General features: G+C 44.0%; 1 protein-coding gene across 2 annotated transcripts in view; it reads left to right on the forward strand.

Moving 5' to 3' along the window:
- The window catches only part of RCBTB1 (RCC1 and BTB domain containing protein 1), a 34,094-nt gene continuing 15,575 nt past the window's right edge, over positions 1 to 18,519 (forward strand). For both annotated transcript variants that reach the window (XR_015949279.1, XM_035110364.3), the window contains exons 1-7: positions 1 to 262; positions 3,386 to 3,588; positions 6,757 to 6,907; positions 8,030 to 8,196; positions 8,747 to 8,905; positions 11,514 to 11,621; positions 12,390 to 12,532. Coding sequence is in view for 1 of the 2 variants with exons in the window: in XM_035110364.3 (XP_034966255.1) it covers positions 3,463 to 3,588; positions 6,757 to 6,907; positions 8,030 to 8,196; positions 8,747 to 8,905; positions 11,514 to 11,621; positions 12,390 to 12,532 (854 nt within the window). In the remaining variant the exon portion in view is untranslated. The remainder of the gene's footprint in view (positions 263 to 3,385; positions 3,589 to 6,756; positions 6,908 to 8,029; positions 8,197 to 8,746; positions 8,906 to 11,513; positions 11,622 to 12,389; positions 12,533 to 18,519) is intronic.

Here is an 18,519-nt window from a genome sequence, read left to right on the forward strand (position 1 = left end):
GCGCCGGGCGTGCCTCTTCCGCCTCCGCCTCGGGGCTCCGTCGAGCGGCGCCCTTTGGCTCGGGGCGCAGGGTTTTCTCGGGGCGGGAGCGAAGGCGCGTCTCTCCCGGGAGATCCCTCCCTCGGGGCGGACTCGGAGCCGCGTCTCCAGGGGGCGGGCGGGCCTGTCCTTCGCGCACCAAAGACCAAGCCGGGCCTCGCCGTCGCCTCTCAGGATCCCCCGGACGCTCAAGAGGCTTCCGGGCTGAATGCTTCGCTTTCTGGTGAGAAATGGGCCGCGTGGAGATGCTTGGGCCCTTGGTGCCTCGGAGCCTCCTGCCCGCCCCTTTCGGCCTCCTCCCTGAAGTCCTCTGGTCCTCGCCGTCCACTTTCCTAGTCAAGGCCCAGGGCCATATTCCGCAGCCCTTCATGATGTTGGTGGCGGGGCGAAGGAGAGCAGCTCTTTTTTCATCCCCCAGAGGCAGGATGGGCGTCGGCTTTCAGGGCACTTAACTAATAAATAGAGTTGGAACAGGAGCAAGTCCTGCCTGCCTTCCTGGCAAGAAAGCAGAGTAATGTTTGCTGCTTATCAGGTGCTGTAGCATAAAAGACTAAAAATCTGAAGGTGTGCTTTGGATTTAAGCAAAGTTAACAGGCAGGAGTGTTTTTGTGGCTGCTGTTAGTAATGAAGGCGATAGAAGTTACATATGTGTACAAATTATAAACGCAGTGCTTGCCTCCGAGTATAATAGAAGGGATCAAGATGGCTTTTCTGACAACTTGACAGTTTCGCTATTCAAGCTCTTGCAGGATACGTCCATATTTATCCTTAGGCTATGTCTGAAAGAATTTAGAAATGTCACATGTTTAGATGGGCAGCTAAGACAGGAGTGTACTCAAATCTGTTTTGCAGTGTGTAATTAACACTCTATATCTTCCTTAATGGTTCAAATGATGTAACATATTCTGATTTAAAATGGAACCCAAACCAGTAGTATCTGATGGGGACTGGGGCTGTGGTTGTGTTTAGGTTGGGGAGGAGAAGATTAAGGGGGACATGATGACAATGCTTTTTAAATATCTGAAGATCTGCTCTGGAAGGCAAATCCAGAGCCAGTACCGGTAGGTGGAAACTACAGGGAAGCAGATTTTCAGTGGGAGACAGTAGGCTCTGCTTCCCTAAAGGTTTGCCTGTGTTGCTAAATGGTGTTGGAAGGTAAGTCCTGCCCTGAGCAAAAAGGCTGCCAGGCTATGGGACTTACAAGGTACCCACCTTCCAACACCATGGTTTGCATTCAGCAATGCCCTTTTCAAGGTAACCCCATGGAAATGAATGTACCTAAGCTGGTCATGTCCATGAGTCTAGTGGGATGCTTGAATCATTTCATGTTTTGTGCAAACAAATGCTTTGATTTCCTGGGGAAATGTCAGGCCCCGAGTTTTTTTATATCAAAACTTAAATGTCTTGCTTTGTTCTTTCTTTTCTTTTTTTTCAAATAATATTTTGTTGTTGTTGTTTAGTCATTTAGTCGTGTCCGACTCTTCGTGACCCCATGGACCATAGCACGCCAGGCGATTTTCAAACATTTCAAAATACAAAAATTCACAAAAACAAAAGCAAAAAAATAAAATAAAAATAAAACATAGACAAAAAGGGAAAAAGAAAGGAAAAACATATCAATTCTTACATTAACTTGACATTGTGGACTTCCTCGATTCCCCCCACACTGGGTCCATTTTTAAATCTAAATTAAGCAATTTCCCTTTATCATCTTAAATCATTCTAACACAATTTTTCCATTATCTCACAACCAATTCTAATCTATAAAAAAATAAAAATCAACTATCCTCAACCTATAATTCATTAATTAATCCAAATCTAAATTTATTTTCCCATCCATCTCTATTTCTTACCTTAGCCTCACAATTTATACCCCCAAAATTTCATTCAACAGAAGTCACCAGACCCTTATATATAGTGAGGGGGTGGGGAGGGGTATTACCCTTCTGTTTCAGTGTATCTGAAGAAGTGCATCCACACGAAAGCTTATACCAAGAACAAACTTAGTTGGTCTCCAAGGTGCTACTGGACATTTTTAAAAATAGATATATATTTTGACTGTGTCAGACTAACATGGCTACCTACCTGAATTTTCAATCCTAAAAACAGCTCAACAACTTTGGTCGGCCCTCACGCATGTTCACTTCATCAAATCTGGCCCTCTTTGAAAAAAGTTTGGGCACCTCCTGGTGTAGGGGAACAAAAAGCATGAGCAGAATTCAAGGCCTGGTAAAAACACGGACCCTACTTACCGGTAGTACCCTCCTTGAGCAAAGGATGTGGCTGTGAATGAGGTGAGGTCTGGAGAGAATCCTGCATTTGGTCTCTGCGCTTGACCATTTTGGGCCAGTGGATAGAGCCTGGGTTTGGGAGGCTGAGGATGCCTCTTTGCCACAGGCAGGTGGTGACCAGTTAGCCTCCTTTTTTGTTACATAATCACTTGCCTTGGTCCACATGTTTCTAGCCTAGTGTCTGGAGCCATACAGATGTGTTGGCTGCTTGTTTCCTGATTCATAGTGTCTTTCACATGTTGCAATTCCCAGCAGCCGTTGCAGGAAATTACAGTGTGTGCAGAACATGTTTCATGTGACATTATCTCAAAGGTTTGTGCTGCACACAGGTTTTATCAACAAGGTAAGATTAAAAAAAACCCCACAATACTGAGATATGGAAACAACTTTTGTCACTCCTGGTATTACAGAGAGTTAAAGCTTTAGGTTTGAAACATCCTTTTGTTTCATGTAAACATGGTTGTCTCTGTTTAACTTTCAGTGGTACTAAACTTGCAGGCTTTCTTGTTTTGAGCTGGTTTGTACACTAGCATTGTTGGGTCATTTCAGAGATGTCATCTGAGCAAAGGCAACAAAGCTTGCTTTTGATGTTTGTGCTGCTGCTTTGCAACAGTGGAATGCCGTTTCTCAAGCCTTTTCATGTTCTGTTCAGCACCAGATTTAGTACCAGATTTAGTAAGTCTCCATAGCAATGTTGTAGAGGCTGCCTGCACAGACTTAGCTGACGTTTTTGTCCGAAATGAAATGGCAGCTGCAACTCTGGCAACTCCCTGTAGAAATGGGAAGACAAAGAGTAGTGGACGGTCTGTAGGGGATAGTAACTCCCTCTCTGCTTTGGGAATGGGCTGGCGGGTTAACAGGTGCATCAGGAGATGTGTGACTGCTATCTCTGATTATTTGCAGGGCTGCCTAGGAATACATCCCTGCAGCTGCACTACACGCCTGTGTAAATCTGTGTAACCCAGAGTTAGGCATCACTGTGTCTACACCACAATTTAGAAATAGGTTTTCCATATCTGAAAATCCAGTTCTGTCTATCCTTTCTTCTCTTCCAGGTGATGCCATGATTTTGTTTTAATTGGAGACAAAATGCCAGCATAATTATAAGTCTGGTATAAGGAACTGTGGAGTCATGATGGATGTTGGAAAGTGGCCGATATTTACTTTACTTTCGCCACAAGAAATAGCAACCATCCAAAAAGCATGTGTGTTTGGAACATCTGCCAATGAAGCAATATACATCACCCACAGTGATGAGGTAAAGATTGGGTTGTCTAGGTTAAATGGCTTAACTTTTTAAAAAAAGTTTGTATATCTGGCGCATAAGCCAGAAACAACGCAAGTGATTTGCAAATGTATGTATGCTTGGATATATTTTTTTAAGATAGTCTTAAGGCTTTAAAAAAGTTGTACCGGTATATTAGCTGATAGAAACAAATCTCAAAACCACGTTGCTGGTTGAACAACATCAGAATATTTCTTTAAAACTATTTGAAAAAGTTCTTTAAAATAAATTATGAGATCTTCTGGTTCATTTCCTCTTCTGTTTGTTTTACTAGGGCATTCAGTATGATATTAAATAGATTGAGAAGAGACTGTGTATTTTAAATGAGAAGAAAAAAATGATTAAATTAAAGTTAGTTGAGAATGAAGGGGGCAGCCGGTCTCATGGAGGCTGCCCTGGCTATCAGAGGTGTTGGCAGACACACACCTACGCCACTGAGGCCAAGATGCATGCCTGAACCATAGTCTCTGGCTGATGGAGCTATCCAACAGAACAAGAGAGAGGACAAGGAGTGCCAGCCCCCTTGGGGTTCTGGCCCTGTGGCCCACAGCTGCCCTGTGGCCTGCAACCGGAGGAACGAGGCCCTTCGTAGAAACAAGTAGTTATTATTATTATTATTATTATTATTATTATTATTATTATTATTATTATTAATACACCGCTCACCAGCCACTCTGGGCGGCTTCCAACAAAACATTAAAATACACTTAATTCATGAAATATTAAAAGCTTCCCTAAACAGGGCTGCTTTCAGATGTCTTCTAAAAGTCTGGTAGTAGTTGTTCTCTTTGACATCTGGTGGGGTGGCGTTCCACAGGGCAGGTGCCACTACCGAGAAGGCCCTCTGCCTGGTTCCCTGCAACTTGGCTTCTCGCAGTGAGGGAACCGCCAGAAGGCCCTCGGCGCTGGATATCAGTGTCCGGGCAGAATGATGGGGGTGGAGACGCTCCTTCAGGTATACTGGGCTGAGGCCGTTTAGGGCTTTAAAGGTCAGCACCAACACTTTGAATTGTGCTCGGAAACATACTGGGAGCCAATGTGGGCTGCTCCCAGTCACCAGTCTAGCTGCTGCATTCTGGATTAGTTGTAGTTTCTGGGTCACCTTCAAAGGTAGCCCCACATAGAGTGCATTGCAGTAGTCCAAGCGAGAGATAACCAGAGCATGCACCACTCTGGCGAGACAGTCTGCAGGCAGGTAGGGTCTCAGCCTGCATACCAGATGGAGCTGGTAAAGTTATCTTCCTTTAAACTTCATGTTGCGTCAAAATCTCTCAGCCAACGAACAAGAAACCTGAATTGCTCACTGCTCATTCTTAGAACCTTACATTTGTCCCTATTGAAATTGACTTTGTTAGTTTTGTCCCAGTTCTCCAAGAGTTGGTAAAGATTCATGGCTTCCTGTATCAATGTTATAAACATGTAAGAATAAGAAAAATAAAATATTTCTCAGTCTAAATGATGTGTATGTGGAATAATTTCAAAGAAAGAAAATTGAACATACAGGGGCTAGTTAAGTAAATTGTACAGTGGCTTTCATGGGTATAATTCCAGCCAAAATGCGTTTTGACCTTGGATGTTTAAAATCAGAGTGTTCCTTCCATATTATAAAAGAAATCCAATTTCATAAAATGATCATAGCTCCAGCATTCCTTATTCCTTATCCATCGCATACTATGTTGAGTTTGGGAGATTTTGGCCAGTCAGCCTTCAATTGTGAATCCAGGTTGTAAGGACTTTTAACATGTTTGTTTATTACATTTAGAGTTCATTGCATAAGGAAATCATGATTAAAAATTTGGAAAAAACACAAAAGTATATTAGAACCAAGGACGCCGTGGTGGATATCACCAATGGAGATAATAGCAGTAAAAAGGAAAAATTTAGAAGGAAAGTGGCTAACATATAAAGTATTATTGGAAGAAAATGAAGGGAATATAAAATTAAAAGAATATGAAAAGGTTAAAAAATATTTAAATGTTTGGCTGGAATATTTCCAAATCAACCAAAGATTACAGAAAGATAAAATATTGGGATTTGAAAAAGGATATTCAAAATTTGATAAAATATTACTAGAAGGGGATAAAAAATATATTCAAAATTTATATGATTTGTTATTAGAATGGGACACTAAAGAGGAACAAGTGAAAGAAGTCATGATTAAGTGGGGACAAGATTTAGGAAAAGTAATAATGGTAGAGAAATGGGAAAAATTATGGATTAGAGATATTAAATTTACCCCGAATTACGATTTAAGGGAGAATGTCCTAAAAATGCAATATAGGTGGCATCTCACCCCGGCGAAACTGGCAATAATATACAAAGGAAGTGATAATACATGCTGGAGGTGTCATGAGGAGGTGGGCTCGTATATACATATATGGTGGCAATGCAAAATGATCAGAGAATTTTGGGATAAGATCTATATAGAAATGAAAAATAAAATAAAATATTCTTTTTAAAAAGTTCCTGAATTATATCTGCTAGGAATGTTAAGTGAAGATATAAAGGAAAAAGATAGGTGCTTAATAGGGTGATGACTTTTTTACAACCTCATTTCCCCGTATCATAATTTGATGATCTTACATTAAAGATTAGATAAAATGGATATCATAGCAGAAAATTGATCAAGATTGAAAGAAATTTGATGAATACAAAGCAAAAATTGTGAAAAATGCTGATCTTTTAGCAGACAGGTGAAGGCAAGCAAAATAAACAGAATGAAATTAATATGCAAAAGGCATACAAAAGAAATTTGGATATGTAAACTGAAACAGAGAATAGGCTGGAAGTTAGCACAGGGTGGAGGGTGAGAAAGGGTGGGTAAGGGGTATTTCCTCTCTTGTCAGTAAATATCTTTTTTATTTGAATCTGTATTTTTGAGTTTGTATTTTCTGATTTGATCTGAGTCTGAATCTGATTTTTGTAAAATTATTGAAGAATAAATAAAAAAAATTGAAGAAAAAAAATAGAGTTCATTGCAAAACCATGCTATCGTTATAAAGACACTATAGCTGAAATGTATATAGTAAGAATCCTATTAAATCTTACAAATTGTATATTTACCCTGATTCACTTTCATCTTGATGACTGTTGCTATAAATATATGTATTGAAATATAGTGTGATTGGTCTCTCTTTCCAGGTATTTGTATTTGGACTAAACTGTAGTAATTGTTTGGGAACTGGAGATAACCAGAGTACCATTGTGCCAAAGAAACTTGAATCTTTATGCGGAAAGAGGATTCGCAGCCTCAGTTATGGAAGTGGACCACATGTAATACTTAGTACAGAAGGTACTTTTGCTCTTGAGCAATACTAATTGTATGCTCCCTAAATTTAAGCAAAGGTCATTAGAAATGGGGCCCAAGGGTGGTTGTGGCCTTGCGCTGTTGGCAAGTCCATTCCAACAACAGGTTGTTCCATCTTAACCTCCCTGTGTGGCTGCATCTTCCCCTCAACTCCTACACACAGTATATTGATACTCTTTCCAATCCAGTCTCCCATGTCAAAGAATGCATATCTTCTCTTCTCATCTGATTTTAAGTAAATTGGATGAATAAATTGGAATAGCTGTAATTGGATGAATGAGTGAAAGTGTATATTGTTCCTTCTCTGTGGCCATGAAAGTTGATTACTTTGTCGGGCAAGACACTAAATTACTTAACTATGTTGCTTCCAATGGGATGTGGACATGGTTTTAAAAATATTTGCCCAGCTTAAATATTTGTGGTAAGCTTGGGCTGCACATTTCTGTTAGGCACTTCCCTCTCGCCAAGGGTGGGAACCTGTGGCTCTCCCGACGTTGTTGAATTGCAACCCCCATGGATCTTTTCCTGCCTTCACACAATGTTGTCTCCAATGTCAACCCTAAGAATGAGAGCAGTCTTTTGACATCTTCCTTTGATGCTTGCCTGCAGCTTGTGCTAAAGGTGGAGCCTGTGGGTGCAGTTCTCAGTGTTTTCCTTTGTGCTGCAGCATTCAGCAGACCAGGGAGGAGTAAAGTTATGCAGATGCTGCAGTGCTTCCTAGGAAAAATAAAATCTAAAGGTGTCTCACTCCATGTGTGTGTGCACACCCCACTCCCTCAAACCTTTGGGTTGTAATTCAGGTACTTCTCTTAAGACTTAGGGCTGTGTTCCACACCGTACAAGCAGAATTCTGCTTGTGAAATAGGACATGCATTTCTTATCCTCTCCCCGACATGCCCCAAAATTCTGCTTTGGAGCAGATTTTGAAGCCACATGGTGGCCTGGAGGGGGCAGAAGAGGAAGTTGCATTGTGGGCGTGCATGCTCTGGATGCAGTCCCTTATATTTTTTCTGACCTGCTTTTGTCTGGTGGTGTTTGGAATTGGGAATCATCTTCTAGGGTTAGATAGATAAATTATGGACATTTGTGCTTTTGTGCCTTGCATAGATGGTGAAGTTTATGCCTGGGGACATAATGGATACAGTCAACTTGGAAATGGGACCACCAATCAGGGTGTTACACCCATTCAAATCTGTACCAATTTGCTAATTAAGAAAGTAATTGAAGTAGCTTGTGGCTCCCATCATTCTCTAGCACTATCATCTGATGGAGATGTAAGTCTTTTATATATGTATATTATTACTTACTAAACTTTTGCATTTGAGAACCTCCTGTTCTGCAAATGTCTCCCTGTATTTATTTATTTATTTAAAAGCATTTATATCCTACTTAATATTTCAAAAATCTCTCAACTGTCTTAAATTTTGGGAAGCCCTCAGAGAAAAGTGAATCTGATGTTGCTCTTAATCATTGTATTGCGTTTTCCTAGTGAAATATTTTGGACTGAAATCTTACCTTAACAGATGTAACATGATGTTTCATGATGTAAAGTTACATGATGTAACTTCACATCACGAAGCATGTTTGCAGAAGGAACAGACTACCTGTGGGCACATGGCAGTGTCTGTTTTTGGGCAAGACTTTTGATGTGACACCTGCATATCTGAAGCAGTGGAGTTAAAATCGGAAGAATTCTAGGGTAAATTTTAAAAAAAAGGTAAAAGGAGATAATCAAGTCAAAGCTATTCAGGCAGTATTTTTGTTCTGAAGGAAGTTTGGAGTGTGTTCCCATGATGTCTTTTCATCTTCTTTCCTTGTGGCAAGGTATATGCCTGGGGCTATAACAACTGCGGACAAGTTGGGTCAGGCTCCACGGCAAACCAGCCTACTCCCCGCAAGGTTTCCAACTGTCTGCAGACGAAAGTGGTGGTCGGTGTTGCATGTGGCCAAACCTCTTCCATAGCTGTAGTGGACAATGGTGAGGTAAGCATTTCAAGGTGGCTCTGCTTCTAGCTATGGAAAATGCTATGGAAAGTGCAGAACAAAGGGCTAATAGAAGATGCCCCAGAAATGTTTGTGAAGCTGATGAGCTGCAGTGGCTTTAAACTAGACACCTGCTGGCTGTTCATTGCCATTAGGACTTGTTCCGGCACCAATATGTTCACTTCATCATCTAAAATTCATTTCTGAAGGTGATGCTGGATCACCTGGGAGAGCAAATCTTGTGGTTAAAGGGAAAAGTAGGATTTGTGATTCATTTGATAATTATTGAAAGCTCAGATGCAGTTGGTAAATAATTAGTCAAGGCTTAAGTCAGAGGAAGTTTATCCTCAGGAAATGGGGAGACTTGAGCTATAAATGGACGACCGCCCTGCCTCGGCCCCGGACACACTGACCAGGTGTTTGGAAGCTGTGGCTGGATGGCTACGTGGGAGCTGGTTGAAGTTAAATCCTTTGAAGACAGAGGTCCCCTGGCTGGGTCGGGACGACATGGGGTTGGGGGGGCAACTCCCATCTTTTGCAGGGGCTCAACTAGTGCCAGCACCTTCTGTCAAAAGTTTGGGTGTAACCTTCAATGCCTCCCTTTCCATGCAGGTTGCAGCCACAGCTAAGGTGGCATTTTTCCATCTCCGCCTCATTAAGCAGTTGGTCCCTTACCTCTCTCGCCCTGATCTGGCCACAGTGATCCATGCAATGGTCACCTCCAGGCTTGATTATTGTAACTCGCTTTAAGCAGGGCTGCCCTTGAAGCTGACCCAGAAACTCCAGCGGGTGCTGAATGCCGCGGCGAGGCTCCTTACGGGGTCCCTGCCGCTGAACCATATTCATCCAGTGCTTTACCAGCTGCACTGACTCCCAGTGGAGTACAGGATCAGATTTAAGGTGCTGGTTTTGACCTTTAAAGCCCTATGCGGCCTAGGACCCTCGTACCTACGGGACCGCCTCTCCACGGTATGCCCCGTGGAGGACGTTAAGGTCCACAAATAGATTTGAACAGATTTGACATCTTTCCACAGGGCCTGCAAGACGAAGCTGTTCCGCCTGGCCTTTGGCCTGGACTCAGTCTGACCCCTATGTTTTCCTCCCTTAAGGTTTTTGAATTGGGTCTTTTAAAAAATGAGGCTGCATTTAAAATTTTAAATGTAAATTGTATTTTAACCTGTATTTTAACTAATTGTTTTCTTTCTTTATGTCTTATTGTAATTTTATTGGTGTCAACCGCCCTGAGCCCGGTTTCGACTAGGGAGGGCGGGGTATGAATAAAAATTTACTATTTATTATCTATATATATAAAAATGTAGGCATAGCGAGCACGGAGGTCACAGCCTTTCTCCGTAACTGCTGAACCGTAATGTAACAAATTTGGCCACAACGTTCCATGCCCATCAGGGAGGGATCTGGCATAATTCCCCCCCCCAAAAAAACCACACCTTTCACACCTAAAATAATGATTAAACACAAAAAAGTGGCGCCCAAATTAAACATCACCACCAGAAGCTCTGAAGACTCCAGCAGCATCCAATAGAAAGGCAGATCGCACACTGCTGCCTCCAAAGCTGCGCCGTCAGATGACATCACAAAATTCCACAGTAACCAACTAAAAACAGTCCTTTTGCAGCAACAGGGCCCAGCTTTTTCAGTAGGCCGCAGCATTGCCAAGCAGGGAAAACTGAGTAGGCCGCACCATTCAGTAGGCCACAGGCAAAACTGTGGGCCTACAGAATATGGGGCTTTCACAGGGTGGGGGAATCACAGGGATGAGGCACAACAAAGGGAGGGGGGGAACACATAACCATGGTGGGGAGGTAGGACCCTGAGTCAGCCAAAGCAGTGGGGGGGTGGGGACATTTTCAGGAACACACGTGGGGGGAGTCTTCTTTTTGAAACTTACAGTAGGGGAGTCAGGGTTGGGACAGGGCAGGTGAGGGGACTCTAAAGGGAGACTCTGAAGGTCCATTTAACACAAAAACCCACAGCAACGCGTGACTGGGCCAGATAGTTATTATTATAAATAGTGTTGACATTGCTGCTTCCTTGCTCTTAAGTGCTGGAAAGTCAAACTTGTTTTCTTATGCTATGAATCCAGTACATTCAAAACTGTCCTGTAACATGTAGGGGAAGGGCAGAGTAACCAAGTAACTCTGTAGGCAGATTAAACTAAAAGGGACAAAACCCTTCATTTTACACTTTAGGGGTCAATATGCAGTGTTCATTGTTCACAAAAGGAAAAATGAGTTGGCAACAGGTAGAAAAAAATAGTTGAAATGTATGTAGGTGCATTTTCAGCCTGCCTTTCTCAACATCTCTCCCTGAATTAGAGCTATTGTAAATTCATTTTTATTGTTACATTTATATCCCACCTTCAAGGAGTTCCATGTTTCTCCCTCCTAACCATTTTACCTTCACACCAACCCTGAGAGGTAGGCTAGAGGGAGAGACTGGCCCAAGTTACCCACTGAGCTTTGTGACTGAGTGGGGCTTTGAACCCGGGTCTACCAGATCATAGTCTAACGCTCTCACGAGCACACTGCACTGGCCACCTCTTTCCCTGGACTGCATCCAGATTAACTGTTCTTTCTCCTGCATGAAGGTATATGGCTGGGGTTACAATGGCAATGGTCAACTAGGTCTGGGAAACAATGGCAACCAGCTAACCCCATGCCGAGTGGCTGCGCTCCAAGGCCTCTGTGTAATGCAGGTGAGTACAAAATGGTGTAAGTTGTGTTGCTTAATGGTCCCCTGGTTTATTATGAGCTTCTGTTTTGAAGAGGCCTAGTAACTATGAAACTGTAAATGGCTGCCATCTTCACTACAGCTGGGGCAGCTTTCAGTTGGTGGTTTTCGCCAAGGGCAGGAAAGGGAATAGCCAAGATGCAGCTACCTCTTCCAGACCTTAGATTGTGTCAACATTTTATTGGTGGTCTTTTGGAGACAAAATGTCTTGGGTTATTTCTCAGTTGTTCTGCAAGTATTTTACCAAGCCATCAATAATCAGTGAAACCTTTTCATACCTGGGCCAGGGAACCTACAGTTCATGTGATGTTTGTTGGGCTCTCTCCACCCCCAGCCTCAGCCAGTAGTCAGAAATAACAGGAGTTGCAGTCCAACAGTATCTGGAGAACCGTAGGACACCCCCCTCCGCATTTCACAACCTGTGTGCAGACTCCCTTGGTGTTTAAAACTGGCCATCTTAGAGAGTTTGGATTTGGATTTGATATCCCGCTTTATCAGTACCTGAAGGAGTCTCATAACATTCTCCTTTCCCTTCCTCCCCCACAACAAACACTCTGTGAGGTGAGTGGGGCTGCGAGACTTCAGAGAAGTGTGACTAGCCCAAAGTCACCAAGCAGCTGCATGTGGAGGAGCAGGGACGCGAACCCGGTTCACCAGGTTACAAGTCCACCACCTGGCTAGACCACACTGGCTAGAGTGATGCTAGCATTGATTTCCATTTTCTTTCTTGAAGGTTGCCTGTGGCTATGCACACACAATGGTGTTAACGGATGAGGGCTTGCTCTACGCCTGGGGAGCAAACACTTATGGGCAGCTGGGAACTGGCAGTAAAAGCAACCAGCTAAGCCCTGTGCAGATCATGATGGAAAAGGAGAGGTAAATCTTGCTGTGACTAATCCTTGGAACTGGGAGGCAGGGATGTTTGAGGTGTCTGTTCATGGCCCTGAAATGCCTTTGACTGAATGCCTTGCTCCGTCTTTGGTGTAAAGGGTAACTTCTCCTCGCAGGCTCTGTGGGCAGGTATTCACCTGTCTTCCTTTCTTCTCTGATCCCCTCTCAGTTTCCACCCTCCCTTCAGACCATGAAGTCTGTGCGGCAAGACTGGTTATTTCCACTCTGCAAAAAATGTGTGTCTTGTCTCAAATGCAGCTTTGGAATAAACTTTACTTTTAGTTAAAGCTAGGCAACTAAAATGAATGAAAACCACCTTAAGTTCAGGACAATCTGTTTTTGTTTTCTACTCTAGTGATGTAGGGAGGAAAAGACTGGTGTCACTTGCTATACCTGCCTAGGGACCGGATTCTTTCTACTGGGTTGGTTGATCCAATAGCCCTCAACTGGTGTGATTCTGTGATTGTCAGGTAACTGGATGAGAATGCTCTGGAGTCGGAGGAAGGAGAAGTGTCTGAGCAGGAGCAGGAAGGAGGGGGAGAGCAGGAAGTGACGCAGGGGGGAGTCATGAGGTGTTAAGGCTCTCGGATGCGGAAGCAGAGGGTCAGCACCACCCAGCCAGCTCTAGCACTGACATAGAGATGCTGCCAGTCCCTTCAGCCCAGCAAAGGAGGAGGTTAAAGAGCAGGGATCAGAGGCGTCCTTTGAGGCTGAGGAGACTGTTATGTTGGAGGCGGAGTCAACAAGCAGCACTCCCTGATTCTGACTCTGATGGGGAAACAGCATGAAAGGGAACTGTGCTTTGTACATATATAAATAAAGCCTTGTAAATAAATATCTTTCTAGCTCAGCCAAGTGATTTGCGAAGGGGAGCTACAAACCTTACAGTGATGCACCATGAGAAGCTTCTTTCAAGTCTCCATCCATTCAGAGTTTCCTGCTCCTCTCCTGCTTCAAGTGCCCCTAGTAAACTGTATGCCATTTCATAGTCAAGGGACATAAAAGTTAATTTTGTCATGTTTTAAATGTGTTCTATATTTTCACATTTAAACGCTTGCCCAAAAAACCTGATGCTACGCTGTGGTAACCAGATACGGACCCTGAGGTATCGGGCACAACCTCACAATCTTCCTTCCTCTCATTGAACGTCCTCAACATGGCCTTGGAGGTAGTGGCAAGGGGGCTGGCCATTGTCAGAGCTCTCAGAGAACATGTTGGGACCCCAAGGTGAGGAACACGGATCTTTACCATCTGAATCTTCTCTCTGCTCTCCTGGCATCCATCTGGGGCTAAGGGGTCACTTTTTCATGTCTAATGGCAGTGGCTCAAAGTCAGTTCATTTTTGGTTAGGATTTTGCCTGTTGTTGTTGTTGTTTAGTCGTTTAGTCATGTCCGACTCTTTGTGACCCCATGGACCATAGCACGCCAGGCACTCCTCTCTTCCACTGCCTCCTGCAGTTTGGTCAAACTCATGTTCGTAGCTTCAAGAACACTGTCCAACCATCTCGTCCTCTGTCGTCCCCTTCTCCTAGTGCCCTCCATCTTTCCCAACATCAGGGTCTTTTCCAGGGAATCTTCTCATGAGGTGGCCAAAGTATTGGAGCCTCAGCTTCAGGATCTGTCCTTCCAGTGAGCACTCGGGGCTGATTTCCTTCAGAATGGATAAGTTTGATCTTCTTGCAGTCCATGGGACTCTCAGGAGTCTCCTCCAGCACCATAATTCAAAAGCATCAATTCTTCGGCGACCAGCCTTCTTTATGGTCCAGCTCTCACTTCCATACATCACTACTGGGAAAACCATAGTTTTAACTATACGGACCTTTGTAGGCAAGGTGATGTCTCTGCTTTTTAAGATGCTGTCTAGGTTTGTCATTGCTTTTCTCCCAAGAAGCAGGCGTCTTTTAATTACGTGACTGCTGTCACCATCTGCAGTGATCAAGGAGCCCAAGAAAGTAAAATCTCTCACTGCCTCCATTGCTTCCCCTTCTATTTGCCAGGAGGTGATGGGACCAGTGGCCATGATCTTGTTTTTTTTGATGTTGAGCTTCAGACCATATTTTGCGCTCTCCTCTTTCACCCTCTGGGACCCAGGTGGCGCTGTGGTTAAACCACTGAGCCTAGGGCTTGCTGATCAGAAGGTCGGCGGTTCGAATCCCTGTGACGGAGTGAGCTCCCGTTGCTCGGTCCCAGCTCCTGCCAACCTAGCAGTTCGAAAGCACGTCAAAATGCAAGTAGATAAATAGGAACCGCTACAGCGGGAAGGTAAACGGTGTTTCCATGTGCTGCTCTGGTTTGCCAGAAGTGGCTTTGTCATGCTGGCCACATGACCGGAAGCTATACGCCGGCTCCCTCGGCCAATAATGCGAGATGAGCGCGCAACCCCAGGGTCGGACACGACTGGACCTAATGGTCAGGGGTCCCTTTACCTTTACCTTTCACCCTCATTAAAATGTTCTTTAATTCCTCCTCACTTTCTGCCATCAAGGTTGTGTCACCTGCATATCTGAGGTTGTTGATACTTCTTCCGGCAATCTTAATTCCGGTTTGGGATTCATCTAGTCCAGCCTTTTGCATGATGAATTCTGCATATAAGTAAAATAAACAGGGAGACAATATACAACCTTGTCGTACTCCTCTCCCAATTTTGAACCAGTCAATTGTTCCATATCCAGTTCTAACTGTAGCTTCTTGTCCCACATAGAGATTTCTCAGGAGACAGATGAGGTGATCAGGCACTCCCATTTCTTTAAGAACTTGCCATAGTTTGCTGTGGTCGACACAGTCAAAGGCTTTTGCATAGTCAATGAAGCAGAAGTAGATGTTTTTCTGGAACTCTCTAGCTTTCTCCATAATCCAGCGCATGTTTGCTATTTGGTCTCTGGTTCCTCTGCCCTTTCGAAATCCAGCTTGCACTTCTGGGAGTTCTCGGTCTACATGCAGTGGAACCTCGGTTTATGAACACCTCGTTTTACATATTTTCGGTTTAAGTACTCCGCGGACCCATCTGGAACGGATTAATTCACTTTCCATTACTTTCAATGGGAAAGTTCGCTTCAGTTTATGAACAGACTTCCGGAACCAATTACACCCATGCTTCGGGTTAAGTACGTTTCAGGTTGAGTACTCCGCGAACCCGTCTGGAACGGATTAATCCACTTTCCATTACTTTCAATGGGAAAGTTCGCTTCAGTTTATGAACAGACTTCCGGAACCAATTACACCCATGCTTCGGGTTAAGTACGTTTCAGGTTGAGTACTCCGCGAACCCGTCTGGAACGGATTAATCCACTTTCCATTACTTTCAATGGGAAAGTTCACTTCAGTTTATGAACGCTTCAGTTTATGAACAGACTTCCGGAACCAATTGTGTTCATAAACTAAGGTACCACTGTACTGCCTAAGCCTGCCTTGTAGAATTTTGAGCATAACCTTGCTAGCGTGTGAAATGAGCGCAGTTGTGCAGTAGGTGGAGCATTCTTTGGGGCGGCCATTCTTTGGGGCGGCCCTTCTTTGGGATTGGGATGTAGACTGATCTTCTCCAATCCTCTGGCCATTGCTGTGTTTTCCAAACTTGCTGGCATATTGAGTGTAGCACCTTAACAGCATCATCTTTTAATTTTTTTATAGTTCAGCTGGAATATCATCACTTCCACTGGCCTTCCACTTCACTCTCCAGGATGTCTGGCTCAAGGTCAGCAACCACACTACCTGGGGTGTACGAGACCTCCATATCTTTCTGGTATAATTCCTCTGTGTATTCTTGCCACCTATTCTTGATGTCTTCTGCTTCTGTTAGGTCCTTACCACTTTTGTCCTTTATTATGGTAATCTTTGTACGAAATGTTCCTTTCATATCTCCAATTTTCTTGAACAGATCTCTGGTTTTCCCCATTCTGTTGTTTTCCTCTATTTCTTTGCATTGCTCATTTAAGAAGACCCTCTTGTCTCTCCTTGCTATTTTTTAGAAATCTGCATTCAGTTTCCTGTATCTTTCACTATCTCCCTCGCATTTTGCTTGCCTCCTCTCCCCCGTAAGGCCTCATTGGACAGCCATTTTGCTTTCTTGCATTTCCTTTTCCTTGGGATGGTTTTCGTTGCTGCCTCCTGTATAATGTTACGAGCCTCCATCCATAGTTCTTCAGGCACTCTGTGTACCAAATCTAAATCCTTAAACCTGTTCCTCACTTCCACTGTGTATTCATAAGGGATTTGATTTAGATTGTATCTTACTGGCCCAGTGGTTTTTCCTACTTTCTTCAGTTTAAGCTGGAACTTGGCTATAAGAAGCTGATGATCTGAGCCCCGGTCAGCTCCAGGTCTTGTTTTTGCTGACTGTATAGAGCTTCTCCATCTTTGGCTGCAGAGAATATAATCAATCTGATTTCTATGCTGCCCATCTGGTGATATCCATGTGTAGAGTCTCTTGTGTTGTTGGAGAAGAGTGTTTGTGATGACCAGCTTGTTCTCTTGACAGAACTCTATTAGCCTTTGCCCTGCTTCGTTTTGAACTTCAAGGCCAAACTTGCCAGTTGTTCTTTTTATCTCTTGACTCCCTATTTTAGCATGCCAATCCCCTATAATGAGATGAACATCCTTCTTTGGTGTCATTTCTAGACGGTATTGTAAGTCTTCATAGAATTGGTCAATTTCAGCTTCTTCAGCACCGGTAGTTGGTGCATAAACTTGGATTACTGTGATGTTAAAAGGTCTGCCTTGGATTTGTATCAAGATCATTCTACCGGTATCATTTTTGAGATTTTTTTATTTACCGTGTTTCTCATATTATAAGACACGTCTTATAATTTTTTTACTCAAGAAAATAAGCCTATGGCTTATTTTCGGGGGTGTCTTATTTTTTTTTAAAAAATTACAGTATGGTACCTCCCCTGTCGCGGCTCGGCACCCGGAACTGGCTGCTGCTGCGCTGCTGGGCGCGTTGTCGGCGCTTCAGCAGGGCACGCTGCTGGGTCCCGCTGGGTCGGGGCTTCACGCGGTGCGCGCTGCGGCTCTTGCCAGTCCCGCCGCTGGGTCGGGGCTTGGAGCGGCGGGCGCTGTGGCTCTTGCCAGTCCCGCCGGCGGGTCAGTGCTTGGCGCGGTGCATGCTGCTGGGCATTTTGGAGGGGCAGCAGCAGCCGGTTCCGGGCGCTGACAGGCACCTTCCTCTTCCATGGCGCCATCCAGACCTGCTCCCACCACTACGCCTTATTTTTGGGGTATGTCTTATATTTCTTCAACTCAGGAAAATCCTGCCATGGCTTATTTTGTAGGGATGACTTAAAATATGAGAACCACGGTATTAATTTTTTATTATTTATTATTTATACCCCCGCCCATCTGGCTGGGTTTCTCCCGCCACTCTGGGCGGCTTCCAACAAATACCAAAATATATTAAAATATCACAGATTAAAAACTTCCCTAAACAGGGCTGCCTTTAGGTGTTTTCTAAATGTCAGGTAGTTTTTTATCTCCTTGACCTATGATGGAAGGGCGTTCCACAGGGTGGGCGCCACTACCGAGAAGGCCCTCTGCCTGGGTTCCCTGTAGCTTTGCTTCTCGCAGTGAGGGAACCACCAGAAGGCCCTCAGCACTGGATATCAGTGTCCGGGCTGAATAATGGGGGTGGAGACGCTCCTTCAGGTATATAGGACCAAGGCCATTTAGGGCTTTAAAGGTCAGCACCTTGCATCCCAGTACAGCTTTTGCCACTCTTTGGTTGACTGTGAGGGCCACTCCATTTATTCTATGGGATTCTTGCCCACAGTAGTAGATATGATAGTCATCTGAACTGAATTCGCCCATTCCCTTCCATTTTAGTTCACTGATGCCCAGGATGTCAATATTTATTCTTGCCATCTCATTTTTGACCACATCCAGCTTACCTTCCTTCATGGTTCTTACATTGCAGGTTCCTATGCAATATTTTTCTTTACAGCATCGGACTTTCCTTTCGCTTCCAGGCATATCCGCAACTG

This window comes from Zootoca vivipara, chromosome 3, assembly GCF_965207765.1.
Source record: "Zootoca vivipara chromosome 3, rZooViv2.hap1.1, whole genome shotgun sequence".
Classification (NCBI taxonomy): Eukaryota; Metazoa; Chordata; class Lepidosauria; order Squamata; family Lacertidae; genus Zootoca; species Zootoca vivipara.